General features: G+C 51.4%; 1 protein-coding gene across 2 annotated transcripts in view; it reads left to right on the forward strand.

The window, feature by feature from the left end:
• ROCK1 (Rho associated coiled-coil containing protein kinase 1) overlaps window positions 1-24,742 on the forward strand; it is a 287,747-nt gene extending 263,005 nt beyond the window's left edge. For both annotated transcript variants that reach the window (XM_075314471.1, XM_075314473.1), the window contains exons 32-33: window positions 12,117-12,321; window positions 22,951-24,742. In XM_075314471.1, the coding sequence (XP_075170586.1) occupies window positions 12,117-12,321; window positions 22,951-22,954 (209 nt within the window). In that variant the 3' untranslated portion in view covers window positions 22,955-24,742. The remainder of the gene's footprint in view (window positions 1-12,116; window positions 12,322-22,950) is intronic.
• The last annotated feature ends 382 nt before the right edge of the window (window positions 24,743-25,124 follow it).

The following is a 25,124-nucleotide window of genomic DNA, read 5'->3' on the forward strand; positions in this document are numbered from 1 at the left end:
CCGAGATGGTTGCCTTAACTTCTCAAGCTTCAGCTTTTTCATCTTATGCCATGTCTGCCATGCTAGAGGCTTCTCACCGCACTGCGGTGGCTTCGGCTAATTCCCTCGTTATCCGCAGGATCTTGTGGCTTCGAGAGTGGAAGGCAGATGCTTCTTCAAAGAAGTACCTTGCTGGGCTCCCTTTTGCTGGTTCCCAGCTGTTCGGTGAACAGCTGGATGAAATTATTAAAGAAGCTACTGGCGGGAAGAGTACTTCCATGCCACAAACCAAGACCAGGAAACCTGCCCAGGGTAGAAATCAGTCGAGGTTTCGTTCCTTTCGTTCCTCCAACTGGTCGTCCTCTAAGCCCTCCGCCTCGTCCGCTAACTCAGCTAAGGACCAGAAATCCAACTGGCGCCCAAAAGCGCGTCCACAGAAGACCGCAGGAGGTTCTGCCACTAAGGCAGCCTCCTCGTGACTCTCTGCCCGCTCCAGCAACGTCCTTAGTCGGTGGCAGGCTCTCCCACTTTGGCGACGCTTGGTTTCAACAAGTCTCCGATCAGTGGGTGAGAGATATCATCTCTCACGGCTACATGATAGAATTCTCTTCCAGCCCGCCAAACAGATTTTTTCTCTCAACTCCCCCCTGCTCCAAGGCCGCCGCCTTCTCACAGGCCGTGGCAGCCTTGCAGGCCAACGGAGTAATTGTACCAGTTCCCGTCCGGGAACGGTTCAGAGGTTTTTACTCAAACCTCTTCCTAGTTCCCAAAAAGGACGGTACCTTCCGGCCCATCCTGGATCTCAAGCTTCTCAACAAGCATGTTCGGGTGCGGCACTTTCGCATGGAGTCTCTGCGATCAGTCATTGCCTCAATGACCCAAGGGGATTTCCTGGCGTCCATCGACATCAGAGATGCCTATCTATATGTGCCAATTGCAGTTTCACACCAGCGTTGGCTACGCTTTGCAACAGGAGAAGATCATTTCCAATTCGTGGCTCTCCCCTTCGGGTTAGCCACGGCCCCTTGGGTATTCACCAAGGTCATGGCAGCAGTGATTGCGGTTCTGCACCTCCAGGGGTTGGCAGTGCTCCCTTACCTGAACGAACTTCTAGTCAAGGCCTCATCCAGCGCAGATTGTCAGCGGAGTGTCTCGCTCACTCTCGCCACTCTAGCCCAATTCGGGTGGCTTGTCAATCTTCCCAAATCCACTCTGACTCCGACCCAGAGTCTCACGTACCTAGGGATGCAGTTCGAGATTTTGCCGGCACTTGTGAAGTTGCCCTTAAACAAACAGCTGTCACTCCAGTTGGCGATGCGCTCTCTCCTGAGGCCCCGCCGTTATACCCTCAGGCGTCTGATGCAGGTGCTGGGTCAAATGGTGGCGTCCATGGAGGCTGTTCCCTTTGCCCAGTTCCATCTGCGCCCCCTGCAGCTGGACATTCTCCGCTGTTGGGACAAGCGGCCTTCCTCCTTACACAAGTTAGTGTCTCTGTCGCCACGGACCAGGAGCTCTCTTCAGTGGTGGCTTCGGCCCCTCTCCCTGTCCCAAGGGCGCTCCTTCCTGGCCCCGTCCTGGGTGATTCTCACCACGGATGCCAGTCTATCCGGCTGGGGAGCGGTATGTCTCCACCACAGAGCACAGGGCACTTGGACTCCGTCCGAGTCAGCCCTTTCAATCAATGTGCTGGAAACCAGAGCCGTGCTTCTAGCTCTCCTAGCATTTCACCACCTGCTGGCGGGCAGGTACATTCGAGTCCAGTCAGACAACGCGACAGCGGTTGCCTACATCAATCACCAAGGCGGGACACGCAGCTGCCTGGCAATGATGGAGGTACAACGCATTCTTCAATCGGCAGAAGACTCCAGGTCCACCATATCCGCAGTCCACATCCCAGGCGTGGACAACTGGGAGGCAGATTATCTCAGCCGTCAAACCGTGGACGGTGGCGAGTGGTCCCTGCACCTGGCAGTATTCAGTCGATCTGCCGCAAATGGGGCACTCCGGACGTGGACCTAATGGCATCCCGTCACAACAACAAAGTTCCTGTTTACGTGGCTCGCTCCCACGATCCTCAGGCCTTCGCCGCGGACGCTCTGGTTCAGGACTGGTCCCAGTTTCGTCTGTCCTACGTGTTTCCCCCTCTAGCTCTCTTGCCCAGAGTCCTGCGCAAGATCAGAATAGAGGGTCGCCGAGTCATCCTCATTGCACCGGATTGGCCCAGGCGAGCTTGGTATCCGGGTCTGATCCAACTGTCCGTAGAGATGCCGTGGCATCTCCCGGACCGTCCAGATCTACTCTTGCAAGGTCCGTTTTTCCACCCGAATTCTGCGGCTCTCAAATTGACAGCGTGGCTCTTGAGTCCTGGATTTTGACGGCGTCTGGTATCCCCCCTGAAGTCATCTCCACTATGACTCGGGCGCGCAAGTCTTCCTCCGCCACGATCTATCACAGGACTTGGAAAATTTTCCTGTCCTGGTGTCGCTCTACCGGCCATCCTCCTTGGCCATTCTCCTTGCCGACTCTTCTGTCTTTTCTACAGTCCGGTCTGCAGCTAGGACTGTCCCTCAACTCTCTCAAGGGACAAGTTTCGGCTCTGTCAGTTCTGTTCCAGCGGCGTCTCGCTCGGCTGGCTCAGGTCCGCACCTTCATGCAGGGCGAGTCTCACATCATTCCGCCTTACCGGCGGCCCTTGGATCCCTGGGACCTTAACTTGGTTCTCACAGTCTTGCAGAAACCCCCCTTTGAGCCTCTTGGGGATGTTTCTTTGTATCGTCTTTCACAGAAAGTGGCCTTTCTGGTTGCCATAACTTCTCTCAGGAGAGTCTCTGATTTGGCTGCGCTCTCCTCGGAGTCTCCTTTTTTGGTTTTTCATCAAGACAAGGTGGTTCTCCGTCCGACTCCGGACTTTCTTCCTAAGGTGGGCTCTCCTTTTCACCTTAACCAGGACATTACCTTTCCTTTTCTTCTGTCCGGCCCCTGTTCATCGCTTTGAAAAAGCTCTACATACTCTAGATCTGGTGCGTGCTCTCCGGATCTATGTGTCTCGCACCGCTGCGCTTAGGTGGTGCACCTGTCTTTTTGTGCTAACCACAGGTCGGCGCAAGGGCCTCCCTGCTTCTAAGCCGACCTTAGCCCGTTGGATTAGGTCGACCATTTCGGACACCTACCAGAGAACGCAGGCGCCTCCCCTGCCGGGGATCAAAGCACACTCGACCAGAGCTGTCGGTGCCTCTTGGGCTTTTAGGCACCAGGCTACGGCTCAACAAGTCTGTCAGGCTGCCACTTGGGCTAGCCTGCATACCTTCTCGAAGCACTACCAAGTGCATGCTCATGCTTCGGCAGATGCGAGCTTGGGCAGACGCATCCTTCAGGCGGCGGTCGCTCATTTGTGAAGTTAGGTTTTGCCTACTTCTTAGTTTTCTTTATCGTTCCTTTGGGAGACCCAGACCATGGGTGTTTAGCTTCTGCCTCCGGAGGACACACAAAGTACTACACTTAAAAATTGTTTGACTTTTGGAAAGAGTTTGAAGAAAAGCGGGTCCATGTCTGGACTCCCGGCATGTCCCTTCTCACCCCACTGTGTCGACGGTGTTGTTAAGGTTGATTTACAAGGCTGAAGCCTTACATGCCGCGCTCCTTCACCATCCCTTCTGGGCTCTGGCTTGAAGTGGGAGCCAGCACGGTCTCCATGCCTGGCAGGAGTCCGGTCTCCATCCACAGCCCCTTGAGGATTCTGTTGGACCGGAGCACTCATCCCCAGGGACATGGCCCTGCGTCTCAGCAGCTAAGTACCTGAGACGTTTATGTTGGGGGTCCCGGTTCTTTATTGTAAGGGGAGAGTATGCTGTATGTGATTGTTTTAACTTTTCCGGCGGGTTCTCTAGCTTTTGCCTGAGAACCGCGCCGATGGTGCCTGCTTGTCGGCCTCGCCGCTTAAATTTAGGCCCCGGCTTCGCCGGAGGCCTAGTTTCATTTTCCTGCCCTCGCATGTCACTCATGCAGAGGGACAGGTTCGGCTCCTCCCGGCGGCCGTTCTACACAGGGGAGGGACACTCCCCACTGCTGGGGCGTCCCCCGGCCTGGGTAGAGTCCTTTTCTAGGTCCATATCCCAGTCATTTGCTGAGTCCATGGGACTTTTGTCCAGGACTTTGATGAATATGCATCAGCCTCCCTCACAGGGTGCCTCTAATACTCTTGACAGAGGACTCCTATCCTCTGACCTTCGTCTATCGGAGCTCACGGAGGATTCATCATCTGATCCCAGACCCCGTCCTTCTAAGAGAAGGCGCAGGGTTTCCTCCCCCTCCCCATCCCACGGCTCTGCCTCAAGAGCTGACTCTTAAGATGAGGAGGATGCCCTCACTGGGGGCTCGGAGGCTATGTATCCCATCAATTTCTCTGAGGGTGACTCAGATCTTAGTGATTTGATTGCTTCTATTAATTCTGTGCTGGATCTCAATCCGCCAGTGTCAGAGGAGCAACTCTCTTTGGCAGAAAAACATCAGTTTACCTCGCCTAAGAGAGTGAAGAGTGTGTTCTTTAACCACTCCACTTTCCAGACCGCTGTGACCAAACCCAGGGCCTTCCTTGACACTCGCTTCCAAAGCGTGGTTCTGATGACCGGTTTCCATTTCCTTACCAACAAAGGCCCCTATTTAAAAATATATATAATTTTATTCAACATACCACAACAAGGAACAAGTGCAAAAATTAAAAATTGTTAATGCAAGTATTATGGTTTGGTGAGAGTATTATGGGCAATTCCCTACAACTCCCCCTACCTACCCGTGGGGGTCGGCACCCTGTGACGTCACGTTAGTGGTTCCCCCACTCTCCGTCGACTAGCCCTGTAAGCACCCTGTGCTCAACACTGATTGGTGCTGCTGTTCTATGGGGTTCTATTAATTCAAGGTGAATCCCATTCATACTTCCATCATATTCCACTGTTGATCTAATTCAGGTCAACTATTGTTTGTAATGTATGATTTCAATATTCACAATGAATCCAGCAACCATTGATAATTCATTTAGAGCCAGGGTCTAGGCTCCAGTCCGGGGTTCCTGCATTAATCCCAGGATATCATTATATTTGATGGTTCGACAAAATAGCCCGTCCTTATTACGCCCGACGCGTTTCCCCTCCAGGACTTGAAATTAGAGGAGGTTCTTCAGGGGCTTTTCCAAATTGAATTCACATGGATGATACACTGTAACAACAATATGCCTTAAATTAAAAACAACCCTTTACTAGTTCCACCTATCATATACCAGTTTTTCACTCCCTAATAATTCTCTACTTACTAAATATCCCATTTGTCAAGAGTTAAACGGATCCTTCAATGAGGAAAGTTCATCTACCCCCGGTTTCCATTTCCACCTGAGGTGGTCAAGGAGTGGTCTCACTCTCCAAAGGTAGACCCTCCGGTGTCTAGGCTATCAGCCCGGACCGTTGTGTCGGTGGCTGACGGCACCTCACTTAAGGATTCCACTGACCGTCAGATTGACCTTCTGGCCAAATCTGTGTATGAAGCTGCGGGGGCCGCGTTTTCCCCGACTTTTGCAGCAGTGTGGGCTCTCAAAGCCATCTCTGCTTCTCTAGAGGAGATGCATTCCCTCACCAAGGAATCTATGCCTGAGATGGTTACCTTAACTGCTCAGGCTTCAGCTTTTTCATCTTATGCCATGTCTGCCATGCTAGAGGCTGCTCACCGCACTGCGGTGGCTTCAGCTAATTCTCTTGTTATCCGCAGGATTTTGTGGCTTCGAGAGTGGAAGGCAGATGCTTCTTCCAAGAAGTTTCTTGCTGGGCTTCCTTTTGCTGGGTCCCGGGTGTTCGGAGAACAGCTGGATGAAATCATTAAGGAAGCTACTGGCGGGAAGAGTACTTCCATGCCACAAACCAAAACCAGGAAACCTGCCCAGGGTAGGAATCAGTCGAGGTTTCGCTCCTTTCGTTCCTCCAACTGGTCGTCCTCTAAGCCCTCGGCCTCGTCCGCTAAGCCAAGGACCAGAAATCCAACTGGCGCCCAAAAGCGCGTCCACAGAAGACCGCAGGAGGTTCTGCCACTAAGGCAGCCTCCTCATGACTCTCTGCCCGCTCCGGCGACGTCCTTAGTCGGTGGCAGGCTCTCCCACTTTGGCGACGCTTGGTTTCAACACGTCTCCGATCAGTGGGTGAGAGATATCTCCCACGGCTACAGGATAGAATTCTCTTCCAGCCCGCCAAACAGATTTTCTTTATCGTTCCTATGGGAGACCCAGACATTGGGTGCATAGCTTCTGCCTCCGGAGGACACACAAAGTACTACACTAAAAAGTGTAGCTCCTCCCTCTGAGCATATACACCCCCTGGATAACCAAATATAGCCAGTTCAATGCTTTGTGTTCAGGAGGCATACATCCACACATGCATTCTCATCTGATTTTTGATTTTTGGAATGAGTTTGAAGAAAAGCGGGTCCAAGCCTGGACTCCCGGCATGTCCCTTCTCACCCCACTGTGTCGGGGGTGTTGTTAAGGTTGATTTCAGGGCTGGAGCCTTACATGCCGCGCTCCTTCACCATCCCTCGGGCTTTGGCTTGAAGTGGGAGCCAGCACGGTTCTCCCTGCCTGGCAGGAGACCGTTCTCCATCCACAGCCCTTCAGGATCCTGCCGGACGGAGCACTCATCCCCAGGGACTTGAAACCCTGCGTCTCACAAGCTAAGTATCTGAGACGTTATTTTCGGGGGGTCCCTTGTACTTTATTGTTGGGGAGAGTGGGCTGTGTATCTATTCTGACATTTCCGGCCGGTTCTCTGATTTTCGCCTGAGAACCGCGCCGATGGTGCCTGCGCGCCGGTCGCATCGTTAAATTTAGGCCCCGGCTTCGCCTGAGGCCTAGTTTCGATTTCACTGCCCCTGCATGTCAATCATGCAGAGGGACAGTGCGGCTCCGCCCAGCGGCCGTTCGGCACAGGGGAGGGACACTCCTCTCTGAGGAAATGTTCCCTCCCCTGTAAATCTCCTTGGCCCTCCAGTTCCCGCTCTCAGAGTAGGCCCCGCCCCCTCTCCTCGCTCCGGCCCCATTTTACCAGCGTTCTCACAGCGATCGGCGCTGGCTGCAGCATCTCTCTGGGGGTCCGGGCTGTGGGATCTGGAGGGCACACAAACGATCTGGTAAGCCACAACCTCCGGTTGTGGACCTGCTTATATACTCTCTGGGGGTCATTCTGGCTCAGAGCCCCCACTTCAGCAGCATGTCTCACACAAGGAGCAAGGCTGTACGCAATATGCACTGCATGTAAGCTCGTGCTGCTTGAACCGAGCACATATCCACATTGTGATGCCTGCTCTAACCTGGCAATGCCTCAGCCTGGTATCACACCCACAGTGGTCCCTCCGGCTCCGGTGGCTGAACCCCCGGCTTGGGTAGAATCCTTCTCTAGGTCAATCTCCCAGTCTTTTGCCGACTCCATGGGACAGCTGTCCCGGACTTTGCTGACCATGCATCAGCCCCCTTCACAGGGCGCCTCTGCTGCTAGGGCTCTCTCAGCGGAGCTCACAGAGGATTCTTCATCTGGTCCCAGACCCCGTCCTCCTAAAAGGAGGCGCAGGGCTCCCTCTCCTTCCCCGTCCCGTGGCTCTGATTCACGAGCTGACTCGCAGGACGAGGAGGATGCCTTTACTGGGGGATCGGACGCTACCTCCATATGCCCTATTGATCTGTCCGAAAGTGACGCAGATGTTAGTGATTTGATTGCGTCCATTAATTCTGTACTGGACCTCAATCCGCCAGTATCAGAGGAGCAACCCTCTCTGGCAGAAAAGCACCAGTTTACCTTGCCTAAGAGAACAAGGAGTGTGTTCTTTAACCACTCCAGTTTTCAGGCCACTGTGACAAAGCCTAGGGCCTGTCCTGACAAACTCTTCCCAAAGCGTGGTTCTGATGACCGTTTTCCCTTTCCACCTGAGGTGGTCAAGGAGTGGGCTCATTCACCAAAGGTAGACCCTCCGGTGTCTAGACTCTCAGCCCGGACAGTTGTATCAGTGGCTGATGGCACCTCACTTAAGGATTCCACTGACCTCCAGGTTGACCTTCTGGCCAAATCTGTATATGAGGCGGCAGGGGCCTCGTTCTCCCCATCTTTTGCAGCAGTGTGGGCTCTCAAAGCCATCTCTGCTTCTCTAGAGGAGATGCATTCCCTCACCAGGGACTCTATGCCCGAAATGGTTGCCTTAACTTCCCAGGCTTCCGCCTTTTCATCCTGTGCCATGTCTGCCATGCTGGAGGCTTCTCACCGCACTGCGGTGGCTTCGGCTAATTCCCTCGCTATCCGCAGGATCTTGTGGCTTCGAGAGTGGAAGGCAGACGCTTCTTCAAAGAAGTACCTTGCTGGGCTCCCATTTGCTGGGTCCAGGCTGTTCGGTGAACAACTGGATGAAATTATTAAGGAAGCTAGTGGCGGGAAGAGTACTTCCATGCCACAAACTAAAACCAGAAAACCTGTCCAGGGCAGGAACCAGTCGAGGTTTCGTTCTTTTCGTTCCTCCAACTGGTCGTCCTCTAAGCCCTCGGCCTCGTCCACTAACTCAGCCAAGGACCAAAAACCCAACTGGCGCACGAAGCCGCGTCCTCAGAAGTCCGCAGGGGCTGCTGCCACTAAGGCAGCCTCCTCTTTGACTATCTGGCCGCGCCAGCAACGTCCTTGGTCGGTGGCAGGCTCTCCCACTTTGGCGACGTGTGGTTTCAACACGTCTCCGATCAGTGGGTGCGGGATATTATCTCCCACGGCTACAGGATAGAATTCTCTTCCAGCCCGCCAAACAGATTTTTTTCTGTCAACTCCCCCCTGCTCCAAGGCCGCCGCCTTCTCACAGGCCGTGGCATCCTTGCAGGCCAGCGGAGTAATTGTACCGGTTCCCGCCCGGGAACGGTTCAGAGGTTTCTACTCAAATCTCTTCCTAGTCCCCAAAAAGGACGGTTCCTTCCGGCCCATCCTGGATCTCAAGCTTCTCAACAAGCATGTTCAGGTGCGGCATTTTCGCATGGAGTCTCTGCGATCAGTCATTGCCTCAATGACCCAAGGAGATTTCCTGGCATCCATCGACATCAGAGATGCCTATCTGCATGTGCCAATTGCAGTTTCACACCAGCGTTGGCTACGTTTTGCAATAGGAGAGGAACATTTCCAATTCATGGCTCTCCCCTTCGGGTTAGCCACGGCTCCTCGGGTATTCACCAAGGTCATGGCAGCAGTGATTGCGGTTCTGCACCTCCAGGGGTTGGCAGTGATTCCTTACCTGAACGAACTTCTAGTCAAGGCCTCATCCAGCGCAGATTGTCAGCGGAGTATCTCGCTCACTCTCGCCACTCTAGCCCAATTCGGGTGGCTGGTCAATCTGCCCAAATCCACTCTGACTCCGACCCAGAGTCTCACGTACCTAGGGATGCAGTTCGAGACTTTGCCGGCACCTGTGAAGCTGCCCTTAGTTAAACAGCAGTCCCTCCAGCTAGCGGTGCGCTCTCTGCTGAGGCCCCGCCGTTATACCCTCAGGCGTCTGATGCAGGTGCTGGGTCAAATGGTGGTGTCCATGGAGGCTGTTCCCTTTGCCCAGTTCCATCTGCGCCCCCTGCAGCTGGACATTCTCCGCTGTTGGGACAAGCGGCCTTCCTCCTTACACAGGTTGGTGGCTCTGTCGCCACAGACCAGGAGCTCTCTTCAGTGGTGGCTTCGGCCCCTCTCCCTGTCCCAGGGGCGCTCCTTCCTGGCCCCGTCCTGGGTGATTCTCACCACGGATGCCAGTCTATCCGGCTGGGGAGCGGTATGTCTCCACCACAGAGCGCAGGTCAGTTGGACTCCGTCCGAGTCAGCCCTTTCGATCAATGTGCTGGAAACCAGAGCCGTGCTTCTAGCTCTCCTAGCTTTTCACCACCTGTTGGCGGGCAGGCACATTCGAGTCCAGTCAGACAACGCGACAGCGGTTGCCTACATCAATCACCAAGGTGGGACACGCAGCCGCCTGGCAATGTTGGAGGTTCAACGCATCCTTCAGTGGACGGAGGACTCCATGTCCACCATATCCGCAGTCCACATCCCAGGCGTGGAAAACTGGGAGGCAGATTATCTCAGCCGTCAAACCGTGGACGGTGGCGAGTGGTCCCTGCACCCGGCAGTGTTTCAGTCAATCTGCCGCAAATGGGGCACTCCGGACGTGGACCTAATGGCATCCCGTCACAACAACAAGGTTCCTGTTTACGTGGCCCGCTCCCACGATCCTCAGGCCTTCGCCGCTGACGCTCTGGTTCAAGACTGGTCCCAGTTTCGTCTGTCCTACGTGTTTCCCCCTCTAGCTCTCTTGCCCAGAGTCCTGCGCAAGATCAGAATGGAGGGCCGTCGGGTCATCCTCATTGCTCCAGACTGGCCCAGGTGAGCTTGGTATCCAGACCTGCTCCATCTGTCCGTAGAGATGCCGTGGCATCTCCCGGACCGTCCAGACCTTCTCTCACAAGGTCCATTTTTCCGCCCGAATTCTGCAGCACTCAAATTGACGGCGTGGCTCTTGAGTCCTGGATTTTGACGGCTTCTGGTATTCCTCTTGAAGTCATCTCCACTATGACTCGGGCCCGTAAGTCTTCCTCCGCTAAGATCTATCACAGGACTTGGAGAATTTTCCTGTCCTGGTGTCGCTCTACCGACCATCCTCCTTGGTTATTCTCGTTGCCGACCCTTCTGTCTTTTCTACAGTCCGGTCTGCAGCTAGGACTGTCCCTCAACTCTCTCAAGGGACAAGTCTCAGCTCTATCAGTTCTGTTCCAGCAGCGTCTCGCTTGGCTGGCTCAGGTCCGCACCTTCATGCAAGGCGCGTCTCACATCATTCCGCCTTAGCGGCGGCCTTTGGATCCCTGGGACCTTAATCTGGTCCTCACGGCTTTGCAGAAACCCCCCTTTGAGCCTCTTAGGGAGGTTTCTTTGTCTCGTCTTTCACAGAAAGTGGTCTTTCTAGTGGCCATAACTTCCCTCAGGAGAGTCTCTGATTTGGCTGCGCTCTCCTCGGAGTCACCTTTTTTGGTTTTTCATCAAGACAAGGTGGTTCTCCGTCCGACTCCGGACTTTCTCCCTAAGGTGGTTTCTCCTTTCCACCTTAACCAGGACATTTCCCTGCCTTCCTTTTGTCCGGCTCCTGTTCATCGCTTTGAAAAAGCGTTGCATACTCTGGATCTGGTGCGGGCGCTCCGGATCTGTGTGTCTCCACCGCTGTTCTTAGGCGGTGCACCTCTCTTTTTGTGCTGACCACAGGTCGGCGTAAGGGCCTCTCGCCTTCTAAGTCGACCTTAGCTCGTTGGATTAGGTCGGCCATTTCCGATGCCTACCAGAGTACTCAGGTGCCTCCCCCGTCGGGGATCAAGGCACATTCGACCAGAGCTGTCGGTGCCTCTTGGGCTTTCAGGCACCAGGTTACTGCTCAACAAGTCTGTCAAGCTGCCACTTGGACTAGCCTGCACACCTTTTCGAAGCACTACCAAGTGCATGCTCATGCTTCGGCAGTTGCGAGCTTGGGCAGACGCATCCTTCAGGCGGCTGTCGCCCATTTGTGAAGTTAGGTTTCGCCTACTTCTCAGTTTTTCTGTTTATTTCCCACCCAGGGACTGCTTTGGAACGTCCCATGGTCTGGGTCTCTCAAAGGAACGATAAAGAAAAAGAGAATTTTGTTTACTTACTGTAAATTCTTTTTCTTATAGTTCCGTATTGGGAGACCCAGCACCCTCCCTGTTGCCTGTTGGCAATTTCTTGTTCCGCGTGTTATCACCGGCTGTTGTCGTGGACAGAGTCTCTGGTTGTTCCGGCTCTTGTTCTGTTCTACTTGTGGGTGGCTATTCTCCTTCAGCTTTTGCACTAAACTGGCTGTGTGCTCACCAGGGGGTGTATAAGCTCAGAGGGACTTTTAAGTGTAGAAGTTTGTGTGTCCTCCGGAGACAGAAGCTAAACACCCATGGTCTGGGTCTCCCAATACGTAGCTATAAGAAAAAGAATTTACGGTAAGTAAACAAAATTCTCTCATTATTATGTATGAACAAATAATTCTGTGTAATCCTCTGCGCTCTGTCCTTGCAAGTATACACATCTTTTAAATCCTCTGTTTTCATTTTATAGTGAGTTATGATGTGACAAGTGCAAGAGATATGCTTTTGCTGGCGTGCACTCAAGATGAGCAGAAAAAATGGGTATCTCATTTACTGAAGAAAATACCTAAAACGCCACCTTCAAATTTTGTCCGCGTCTCCCCAAGGAGTATGTCTACTAGGTCTACAAATCAGTCCTTCCGAAAACCTATGAAAACTGGTTCAGGAAAAGCCAGGTAAGAATTGCTGTGCTGATCGTTGTAAAATACGATCCTGTGTGGGACTCTGGTTGTAGAATGCTTCTGTAGCATCAGGCCCATTAGTTCATACAACACCAGGCAGGATATAGAGGGCTGTTTTTCATTTTGACATTTTTGTTGGAGGGGCTGCTTGGTTCCGTTTCTAGTTCCCTCCTATCCCTGCACATCTCTGCCCGTCAATGTGATGTGCTTCTGACTGTGGGGGTTCTGCTGTACCTTGTAATCACTGTGACAGGTTCTAGAGCAGGGTTTCTCAACTCCTGTCCTCAAGGCCCACCAACAGATCCTGTTTTCAGGATTTCCTTATGTCACAAACCACCGGGGGGGTCACTCAGAAATCCCCCGCGCTGGCTACCAGTACGTCACAATCGGGGGGTAACAAGTGGGGGTCACCCCTCCTTTATATCTCCCGACCGACAGACAGAGCACGCGACGCGCTCTCTAGCGCCCCTCTTATAGTCAGGCCAATTATGGAATTGCCCGACAATAAGCAAGGAGGCCGCTATACTACTTATGCCGATTATTGCAGGGTCCCCGGTGAGAGTAAGGTATATATTCCCCCGACCTCCGCGGGCGGAATATATAATATCTTCCCGAATCTCACTGGCCTCCCCACAATAATCCTTGGCACAACTCGCTGCCACCAACCGATTTACGGTAACTATTAGCCGAACACACAGACGTGGGATTCGAGATCGAGATAACAGAACAGCTCAAGATTAATTATATAATTTAATCGCCTAAAGCACACTAGAAACTACAATATATACAATAGGGAATCTACAGAATATACATATGTCAGAGTACAGTTACAGATAAAGCATGGTTTACAACAGGTATGCAATTCAATCAGTTACCTTGTGCGTCTGGCCACAGGGGGGCGCTGTAGACCAGGTTTCCAGGAACTCTCTCACAGGTCTGTCCCAACCAGGCCCCCGAGCAGAAGAACCTTGGAAAATGGCCGAAGCAGGGTTATCAACCTGGGCAAATCCAGGTCTCCTCCTACCTTCGTGACCTCACGGGGAAGCACTGCCACTCCCCCTGCATGGATCAGAATTATCCAGCAAAGGGGATTTTGGCTATAACTTTGCCTGGGAGCGTCGTAGGCAGACGCCAATGCTCTCATTGTGACAGTTATGAATTTAGCTACAGAACGAGGGGACTCATGACCTGTCTGCCAGTTCCCCATTGGCTGATATCACGCCTGGGGCATTTCCCAATGTCCTGTTCCCATAAAAAGGGGGTGCCGGCATCGTCCACATGCGGAGACACCATTTTTATGGTTGCCATATTTATCGGAAATATGGCTTGCGAGATATGAACCATTTTTTACTGGAGTCGTTCTGTCTGGCTATTTCCATAGCCTTGCTAACTAGCTAGCAGCTCCTACTACAGGGTGACGGCAGGGAGTCATCCTGTGTCCATTGTCCTAAAGCCACCTAATTTCCATATCACAGGACATGGCCATGGATTTGTTGCTAAACCAGTTGTGTGAAGGGAAGGGGGTAGTGACACCAGGAGAGGGCTTCCTGACATGACTTGAATGTCATGATTTATCGTCATATCTCCGGATTTACCTCACACCTCCCCCCTTTTGAGGGCGCTAGGGGGCAGCACACTCCGGTGTTCCCCCGTGCGCCCGTCCGCGACCTCTCCTTGTCGGGACAGCCCGTCTGCGTTACCGTGGTCACGGCCCCTTTTGTGGCGAATGGTGAAGTTGTATTGCTGGAGCGCAAGGCTCCATCGCAACAATCGCCCATTCGTCCCAGAGACGGTGTGCAACCAGCTGAGGGGATTGTGGTCCGTCTCCACGATGAAGTGGCGCCCGTATAGATAGGGTTGCAGACGCTGCAGGGCCCACACTATGGCCAGGCACTCCTTCTCCATTGTAGAATAGGCCACTTCCCTTGGTAACAGCTTCCTGCTCAGGTACAAGACTGGGTGCTCTTGGCTCGCAGAGTCCACCTGGCTGAGCACCGCACCGAGGCCGAAGTCACTGGCGTCGGTCTGTACTACAAACGGCCGCGTGAAGTCGGCTGCCTGTAGCACGGGCGGGCTGGACAGGGCGTCCTTTAGGGCCCGGAAGGCTGTCTCGCAGTCCACTGTCCAATCGACTGCAGAGGGCAGCTTCTTCTTGGTGAGGTCCGTCAAGGGCTTTGCCAGGCTACTATAGCATGGAACAAACCTCCTATAGTACCCAGCGGTCCCCAAGAAGGACATCACCTGCTTCTTGGTCCTGGGGGTGGGCCAGGATGCGATGGCCTCCACTTTCTCAGGCTCGGGCTTCAGCGTTCCCCCACCTACCCGGTGACCGAGGTACTGGACCTCGCTCATGGCCAGCTGACACTTTCCCGGCTTGATGGTCAAACCTGCCCGGTGGATCCGCCTGAGCACCTGTGCTAGATGCTCTAGGTGGTCCTCCCAGGTGGGACTGAAGACGGCAATGTCATCCAGGTACGCGGCCGCGTACCCTTCAAGTCCCTTGAGCAGGGTGTTGACCATCCGCTGGAAAGTGGCAGGGGCATTCCTCATCCCGAATGGCATCACCGTGGACTCGTACAGTCCAAATGGGGTAATAAAGGCAGAGCGTTCCCTGGCCTTGCGAGTCAGGGGGATCTGCCAATATCCCCGGCTCAGGTCCATGATGGTCAGGTACTGAGCCCCGGCCAACTGATCGAGCAGGTCATCGATGCGTGGCATTGGGTACGCATCGGCGACCGTGACAGCATTGAGCCCCCTGTAGTCCACGCAGAACCGAGTGGTTCGGTCCTTCTTAGGGACGAGGACTACAGGCGAGGCCCAAGCGCTGTTGGATGCCTGGATCACCCCCAGCTCCAGCATCTCGTCAATCTCCTGGCGCATGTGTTGCTGCACCTCCAGGGAGACCCGATATGCTGAACGCCGGATCGGGGGATGATCCCCAGTGTCCACGTGATGGACAGCCAAGTCAGTCCTTCCGGGCTGGTTGGTAAACAACCCCCGGAAGGGGTGTAGGGTGGCCCACAGCTGGGACCGTTGGTCCTCCAAGAGCTGGTGGCCAACCTCCACATCCTCAATGGATCCGCCTGCCCTAACCTGGGCTAGCATATCCAAGAGGGTTTCCGCTTCTCCCTCCTCGGGCAGGTTGCACACGGGGAGCGCACATGCCTCCCGCTCATGATGTGCCTTCATCATGTTCACATGGAAGGGCTTCCGCCTTCCACGGGCAGGGTCCAGGGTGACCAGGTACGTCACAGGGTTGAGCTGCTGGTACACGAGGTATGGGCCTTCCCAGGCTGCCTGAAGCTTGTCCTGTGGTACGGGGACCAGTACCCACACCTTTTGACCCACTTGGTAGGTCCTCTCACAAGCGTTCTGGTCGTACCAACGCTTCTGATCGGCCTGGGCTTGAGCCATATTGTCGTGTACCAGTTGCGTCAAGGCCTGCATTTTGTCCCGGAAGCGCATGACATACTCGATAACCGACACTCCAGGGGTGGCCAAATCCCCTTCCCAAGCCTCTTTCACCAGAGCCAGGGGGCCCCGCACACGTCGCCCGTACAGGAGCTCAAACGGTGAGAATCCTGTTGAGGCCTGTGGAACCTCCCGGTAAGCAAATAACAGGTGTGGGAGATACCGCTCCCAGTCACGCCCATGGGAGTCGACCAACATCTTAAGCATCTGCTTTAAGGTGCCATTGAACCGCTCGCACAGGCCATTAGTCTGTGGATGGTACGGGCTGGCCACCAGATGTCGCACCTGGACTTGCTTACAGAGGGTCTCCATCAGCTGGGACATGAATTGGGTCCCCCGGTCAGTGAGCATTTCCTGGGGAAAACCCACTCGGGAGAAAATCTCCAGCAATGCGGTGGCCACCTTGTCAGCCCGAATGGACGACAAGGCCACTGCTTCTGGGTACCGGGTGGCATAGTCCACTACCGTCAGTATGAAGCGTTTCCCGGAGCTGCTGGGGATGGCCAGCGGGCCGACCAGATCCACAGCCACCCTCCTGAAAGGCTCATCGATGATTGGCAGAGATACTAGTGGGGCTTTGGGGTGTGGCCCCGCCTTCCCCACTCTCTGACAGGTTTCACACGAACGGCAGTAGGCAGCCACATCGGCCCCCATTTTTGGCCAGTAGAAATGCTGGTTTAACCTGGCCTTGGTCTTAGCGATCCCTAGGTGTCCGGCCATCGGAATCTCATGTGCGATCCGCAACAACTCCGTCCGGAACGGATAGGGTACCACCAACTGTCGGTCCCTGGGCCACGCCTCCGGTGAACCCTGCTGGACCGTGGCCCGGTACAGCCGTCCTTGGTCCCAGACCACTCGCTCCGGGTCCGAGTCCGAGGGAGGCTGTGCCGCCTGCTCCTTTAGAGCTTTCAGGCTGTCGTCAGCTTCTAACGCTGCCTGAAACTCCTGACTAGATGTGGCCAGAATCGACGAGACTGTCACATCTTCAGTCAGTACCCCGGGACCTGTGTCCTGGCCTCCACCTGACTCGGCTGCCACTTGGTCAGAAGGGGAAGAGCTATCGGACCTCCGGGAGGCCCCTTGGCTTCCAGCACTCCCACTGCGGGTGACAGCGGCCACAGCCGCTGCGACCGTGGGTCGTGCCTGCTCCTCCTCCGTTCCTGACCAAGTCGCCGGTTCAGGCAGACCTACCTGGCTTCCTGACACCCCGGTTGTGGGGGAACCATGCACCGAGATCTTACCTGGGAGCACTTCCGCTCCTGGACCGGCCCCAATCTCACCTGCCTGTTCCCCTCCTGCAGCAACAGAACCCCGGTGTGAAATCTCTGGGGACCCCACATTTGCTGTGGTAGCCCCCACCCCACACACTGGTCCTCCCCCTGCAGCACCCTGCTCTCTGCTTATCCCTGCAGAGGGCAACAGATCCCAGCTCACAGGCTGGTTACTTGTAGAGGCATTGTCACACCTTTCTCTGACCCCCTCCCCTGTTGTCACAGCTGCAGCTGCGTGTGTGTCTATGGTGTCTGTGCAAGCAGAAATATCGGAGTTCACTCCCTCCTCCCTTACATCATTCATAGATAACACATTAACATTGTCAGGAGTCATGTCAGTACTGGCTGAAGGTTCAGCCTTTGGGGCGGGGCCAAACTGGGAGGTTATTTGCCCCAAATCTGTCCCAAGTAGCACGTTTGCAGGGATCCGATCAGTTACCCCCACCTCCCTCACCCCTCGCCCTGCGCCCCAGTCCACATAAATGTCAGCAACAGGCAGCGCCGGGTCAATGCCTCCAATCCCGGAGACAGCGAGGGTTTTTCCAGGGATCAAGTCTTGGGGGGACACCATCTCAGGCCGCACCAGAGTCACCTCCGAGGCGCTGTCTCGCAGTCCTATGGTCACAGACTGGCCGACGGTGACAGGTTGGAAGCTGTCCAGGGACCTACCACCACCCCCACCCACACAATACACCTTGGGCGGCCCTTGGGACGGGGACGGAGCCGGGGCCTTGGGACGCTGAGGGCACATGGCCTTGAAGTGTCCAGGTAGGTTGCACTGGTGGCACCGTCTTGGTTCTGCCACGGGCCTGGAGAGGGGAGTTGAGGGGGACACCCCCTGCAGTCTAGGGGCAGGTGGGGCAGTCGCAGAGTTCATCTTACCCCCTCTCCAGGTGCTGCTGGTGGCTGCTCTCCTGGCTTCAGGAGCCCGATTGTTGGTGTAGTCATCTGCCAGGGCAGCTGTAGCCGTGGACCCCTTTGGCTTCTGGTCTCGGATGAACTGGCGGAGATCCTCAGGGCAGTTCCACAAGAGTTGCTCCGTGATGAACAAGTCCAGGATCTCCGGTCCGGTGGAAAGCTGCAGGCCTTGGGTCCAGTGGTCGGCAGCTCGGGCAAGGGCCCGCCGGTGGTCAGCCCAGGAGTCCTTTGGTCCCTTCTGCAGCGTCCGGAACTTCTTGCGGTAGGACTCCGGGGTGAGGTTGTACTGTTGGATCAGGGCCCGCTTGATGGTGTCGTAGCCCTGATCTGCCTCAGCAGGCAAGTCCCCAAGGATATCCAGGGCCTTACCCCTTAAACGGGGGGTCAGGTATTTGGCCCACTGGTCCTTGTTCAGATGGTGCTGCAAGCAAGTCCGCTCAAAAGCAGTCAAGAAAGAGTCCAAGTCTCCATCCTTCTCCAGCACTGGGAAGTCCTCAACACGGACCTTTGGAAGTTTGGTGTCTTGAAGGTCACGTGTGGCTGATGAGGGCCGGAGCTGAGCTAGCTGCAGCTGGTAGTCACGCTCTGCCTGGCGCTCTTCACGCGCTGCCTGCCGCTCTGCCCTGCGCTCTGCCATGAGTATCTCGTAGGTATCCCGGTCTCCAGCCTGGAGAAGGGCCATAGCCATTTGAAGAAGGCTATCCGAGCCTCCCAGGCTCGGTGGAATGGCACGTGGTGATCTGCGGCCCGCTGCGGAGCCTGGTGCTTCACTGTCCATTGCAGAGCGGAGGGCTGGCATCTGGCTCGTTGAGGAACCTTGGGCGAGCTCCTCCTCATCTTGTCCAGCAGTCCCAGGTTGTGCGATGTCCTCTGCAGAGCTGTTCTCTGGCGTCGGGCTCCTGGAGGGCTCGTGGACAACCTCCTCATCGTCTCTGGCCTGAGCATCGGCCATTCCTTTGGCTTTGCTCCTGGTGCTATCAGCCATTGTTGCAGACTTTTGGTCACTGACACAGAACTGACACCTGATGCCTCCACACACCTTACAGTATCTGCACTCTGACACTCTAGTGTTGAGCTGGTCTGAAGACCCCAGCAGCCACAGCTGCTGCAGGCAGTCTTTAGTGTCTGGGAGTATGGGTCTCACACTCACACACACTATTATCTCGATCCCACCGCTTGCCACCAATATGTCACAAACCACCGGGGGGGTCACTCAGAAATCCCCCGCGCTGGCTACCAGTACGTCACAATCGGGGGGTAACAAGTGGGGGTCACCCCTCCTTTATATCTCCCGACCGACAGACAGAGCACGCGACGCGCTCTCTAGCGCCCCTCTTATAGTCAGGCCAATTATGGAATTGCCCGACAATAAGCAAGGAGGCCGCTATACTACTTATGCCGATTATTGCAGGGTCCCCGGTGAGAGTAAGGTATATATTCCCCCGACCTCCGCGGGCGGAATATATAATATCTTCCCGAATCTCACTGGCCTCCCCACAATAATCCTTGGCACAACTCGCTGCCACCAACCGATTTACGGTAACTATTAGCCGAACACACAGACGTGGGATTCGAGATCGAGATAACAGAACAGCTCAAGATTAATTATATAATTTAATCGCCTAAAGCACACTAGAAACTACAATATATACAATAGGGAATCTACAGAATATACATATGTCAGAGTACAGTTACAGATAAAGCATGGTTTACAACAGGTATGCAATTCAATCAGTTACCTTGTGCGTCTGGCCACAGGGGGGCGCTGTAGACCAGGTTTCCAGGAACTCTCTCACAGGTCTGTCCCAACCAGGCCCCCGAGCAGAAGAACCTTGGAAAATGGCCGAAGCAGGGTTATCAACCTGGGCAAATCCAGGTCTCCTCCTACCTTCGTGACCTCACGGGGAAGCACTGCCACTCCCCCTGCATGGATCAGAATTATCCAGCAAAGGGGATTTTGGCTATAACTTTGCCTGGGAGCGTCGTAGGCAGACGCCAATGCTCTCATTGTGACAGTTATGAATTTAGCTACAGAACGAGGGGACTCATGACCTGTCTGCCAGTTCCCCATTGGCTGATATCACGCCTGGGGCATTTCCCAATGTCCTGTTCCCATAAAAAGGGGGTGCCGGCATCGTCCACATGCGGAGACACCATTTTTATGGTTGCCATATTTATCGGAAATATGGCTTGCGAGATATGAACCATTTTTTACTGGAGTCGTTCTGTCTGGCTATTTCCATAGCCTTGCTAACTAGCTAGCAGCTCCTACTACAGGGTGACGGCAGGGAGTCATCCTGTGTCCATTGTCCTAAAGCCACCTAATTTCCATATCACAGGACATGGCCATGGATTTGTTGCTAAACCAGTTGTGTGAAGGGAAGGGGGTAGTGACACCAGGAGAGGGCTTCCTGACATGACTTGAATGTCATGATTTATCGTCATATCTCCGGATTTACCTCACACCTTAGTATTGCACAGATGATGGATTTATTCCCTGTAGAAAACCTGATCTGTTGGTGGACCTTGAGGACAGAAGTTGAGAAACGCTGTTCTAGAGGGACATTAGCTATAGAATACAATATAAACTTCTGTCTCCTCCAGTGCTCCTCACAGTTCTTTTTTTAAATCAAATCTTTTTTATTAAACAATTAGGAATCAATAGAGAAAATATATTGCATCTTATATAACTAGTAAAGGTGTACATTAAAAAAGCATATGTTGCCTATAAATCAGGTTCTTCCTCTGTATATATATAAAAAAATAATTCTTAGATCACAGTTATATTATATAAATTGAGCCTACAAACAACATGGCTCCACAGATAACTAAAAATTAAATTATGCAATAATTCCTCAGTCTAATAGAAAAGTCTCCTCCATCAGCCGTGTCGCTCCACATCATATTTCCATACCCGCTTACCCCTCTCTCTCCGTTTAATCATCAATCACACCCTTCCGGCCCCTCCCACAGCACCGCTCAAAGTCCACTCCGCCACGTAAAACACTAGTTTTAACTTTTACTCCCCAAACGTTCCATTCACTGCAAGCACAACAGTAACTGGTCCAACATTGCATCCTGCACTAGTGCCCCAGAGGGGAGACCCGGCGACTCCATCCATGGCTGCCAGATTTTGTAAAACTTTCTCAGTGTTTTTCTCTTTAAATAAACTCCCCTTTCCAATCTAATGACATTATTTAATTTATTGTTAAGCTCTGATAACGTTGGTGGTAGAGGATCTAACCAATGGTATGCCAGTATCTTCCTTGCTTGATACAGGATACGGGCTATTCCCAGGGCTGTTGGAGAGTCCGGGTCCACTCCTCCCTCCCACAGACTCAACAAACATAGACGAGGCGACGGTTGTATTGTGATATGATATATTTGGTCTATGAGTCCCATGGTTTGTTTCCAGAAATCACCATTGTGTCCACACGCCCACATAACATGCATCAAATGGGCATCATCCTGTCCACACCTAACACATTGTGCATTTGGTCTAAGTCTCATCCTGAATAGTAGACTGGGAGTTTTATATACCCTGTGGATAAGATATATTTGAGAAAGTCTTTGGCACTCAGAGACCGCCAGTTTATGGACCTGTTCTAGAATGTCGGACCACTGGTCTTCCGTCAGGGGGCCAACGTCCCATTCCCATTTACTTTTAACAGTCAGTGGGTATGTCTCCAGATGGGCAGGTAATAATCTTTTGTATAATTCAGAAATAAGACCTTTAGAGGACTCAAATGTAAGTAGCATATGTAATGTTTGTGTCACTGAAAGTGTCGCCGGATTTGTCCTCCTCTGTCTTTCCAGTGCGTGTCTCAGCTGTAAGTATTGATAAAAGAAGACATGCGGAAGGTGAAACTCCATTCTCAATTGCTCAACACTCTTAAGAGTATTATTTTGTAGTACTTGTGACACTAAATGGATCCCTTTTATCTTCCCATCCTCTGAACCACAGAAATGTTTTAATTTCTGGCAAATCCGGGTTCCGCCACAGTGGCCAGAACTCTGTAGGCCCATTTATCTTCGAAAGAAACTTACCTCTGTCCCATACCCTAAATATCATAGCCAACGTGGGATATCGTGCCCCATTTAACTGTCTTTGTTTCACATCCAACTGGCAACCCGGATATTTCCATACCGATCCCTCTCTCGCTATATCACCACTATTATCATACCCTCCTTCTTTGCCCCCACCCCTAAGATGTTGCATCCGGGAGGCTATATATATATATATATATATATATATATATATATATATATATATATATATATAATGTATGGTTTGGTACCTCTCCTCACAGTTCTGCACCACCATACATCTCCCTCAACCCTGTCTATCACCCTACACCTGCTCTCCGTTCTGCAGCTGATATAAGACTAACATCCTCCCTAATCTGAACTTCTCTCTTCCTTCTCCAAGACTTCTCTTGCACTGCACCGGTTTTCTGGAATGTACTACGCCGATCCAATTAATACCTAGCCTCACACATTAAATGTGTTTTTAAAAACACATCTCTTTAGACAGGCTTGTCACCTTGCCTCAGTAATCTAACACTTTTCCTCATTCAATTTTTTCTTATAAACCTAATCCCTCCTACTCATCTGTCTACACATCCTCATGCACCCAATAGCACTTGATAACTGTACTTGGATCCTGGCTGATGACGGCTCTGCAGCTTCATGCCATAACTCCTATTTATGATAATGATTACTGCACCTTACTGGACAAGCACATTCTTCCTATTGTGTCCCATTTCCTTTTAGATTGCAAACTTTCGAGCAGGAACATCTCTCCTCCGACGTGTTACTTTGTATTGTTTGTCTATACATGTCCCCCTCAATTGTAAAGTGTTGCCGCACATTTTGGCACCATATGCATAAAATTATTATTATTAGATCCATGAAGATGGATAATAAAATGAATGTGTCCTTTTTTTTGTCTTTTCTTTTCCAGCTAATCTTGGTTGGTCACTGTGCATTCATGAAGCTGGTCTTCCATATTACAGACTGGTGCGACGCAGCTGCTATATCCATCAGCAACGGAGTAACAGGCTTTCAGGGTGACTTTTTCTTCCTCTTCCCATTGCTAAAGCACAGAAAGCATGTTTGAGCGTCTTTTCTTGTGGGCTCGTCTAAAGATAGAATAGACGGATTATTACTATGTAATGCAAGTTGTTAAAGCTTAGCCTATGTTTATTTTCATATATATTTATATTCAAATCAATGTAAAGATATTTGGATATCTACGGAAGCCTGTCGATCATGATGGAAAACAGCTCGTGCACAGATGAAGATTGGAGCAACTACGCCACGCATGGATAATGTCTCAATGAGAACAGAAGTTCCTGTACGTTATCTCCATCTTCCTGAAGACTGCAAATTCTTCTTGCAAGAAGTGACCACTTGAACTTTAGTGCCTTCACTTTTCGGCTATTGTAGCCTTACGGCAAAAGCACTTGGGAGGGGACAAAGCCTGTTTTGTGATTTGCATATATTTTATAGCCATTCATCAAAGTGAAAGGTCAACATATAATTTTAACTATGCATTTTATTGTTTTATTTTTATTTTTTTTGCCAAGCCATATTGAAATGTGTTTAATACATAGAGGCATTAGAAACTAACAGTACAATCCAAGTTTTCTGTGTGTTTTGAGTACATCATTTTTGTTTATTTTATATTGTTTTTTTTGCCTTACAGTTTTTAAAGATAAAGAATGTTAAGTTAACGGACATATAAAATATGTATGCACTGTGTGGATTTGTAAATTATTTTTTAGAACACTTTATTGGGTATTGCTATTGTTTTTTTTGTTTTATTTCATTTTTTTCTCTGTGCCTTATTTCATTTATTTTACTGCCATGTTCTGTTTTCATTTTAGTTTATGGGCACAAAACTTGTATCCTGAAAGTGAAATACCCTTTCCAACTCACAGGTTTTATCAGCCTCATATCACACTGCTTTTACTAGGGGGGAGATTGAAACGCCATTCGCTAAAGGGTTTAGATACAAAAGTTGACTGAAGTATTTTCAGATGTCCGTTTTACATTCCTAATAGATAAACCCATTATTTATAGGGTTTTAAATATCTGATTAGCTCCATATTGGAGCAAATCAGTATTTTAGCCAGCAGCTAGCCAGTTATTTTTCAGGACTTACTGGGAATCACCAGTCCCCGTAGCTGCGGAAGACTTGAAAGGCCATGAGCTGGAATACAAGGAGTTATCTGGACCCTTTTCCTTACGATTAGTGACAGTCATCTTACGGAGGATATTTTCTACTATTCTTTACTTTCCTTAATAGTTTGAGAAGACATATGTGGTTTCTGAACAATCACTGAGCTAAACTACCTGCTACGGTTTGTTTTAATAAAAATATGCTGAGCATACAAGCTTGAAAGCATTAAAGTAGTGTTTCACGTTTTTATAAACTCTCGAAAATGTAGGGATTCTAGAATAAATATTCCTGCCTGTTTAGATGAGACCAATTTTAAGGTATGGGCAATAACGGTTTATTTTTATTTGTATATGTTTTCTTCTTTTTTTTTTTATCAAATACCTCCTCAATAATTTATGATGGCTTTGCAGTTTCATTTCTCAAATAAAAATACAAAAAAAAAAAAGCACTGGAACCCTAGTTGTTTGAAGGCAATTTGCATGTTACAAGTGGTATTGAAATCCGCACTGATGGATATGTAATAATAAACATATCTGTTATTAATATGCTAATGACTGTGTGATCATTTGAAAAGAAATAAAAATTATTTATAGAACTCCGGTTTTCTTTTCATTCATGCTCGTGTGGCACGCTCCTGCATTTTTCTTTATACAGATGTATTCAGGCACCAGACAGGGGAGTCATTTAGAAGGCTCAGAGAATCAAGACACAGGAATTAAGACGCATTCAAAAAGGCTTGAACGTAAACTTGAGGATAATCATCATTATTTTTATTATTTATTAATATAGCGCCATTTATTCCATGGCTCTTTACATGTGAAAGGGGTGTACATAATAGGGACAAGTACAATAATCATAAACAAAACAATGCAAGACTGGTACAGGAGGATAGAGGTCCCTGCTTATAAGAGCTCACAGTGTACAAGTAATAGAGGAGGATACACTAGGTTAGG

Source organism: Anomaloglossus baeobatrachus, chromosome 6 (assembly GCF_048569485.1).
Source record: "Anomaloglossus baeobatrachus isolate aAnoBae1 chromosome 6, aAnoBae1.hap1, whole genome shotgun sequence".
Taxonomy (NCBI): Eukaryota; Metazoa; Chordata; class Amphibia; order Anura; family Aromobatidae; genus Anomaloglossus; species Anomaloglossus baeobatrachus.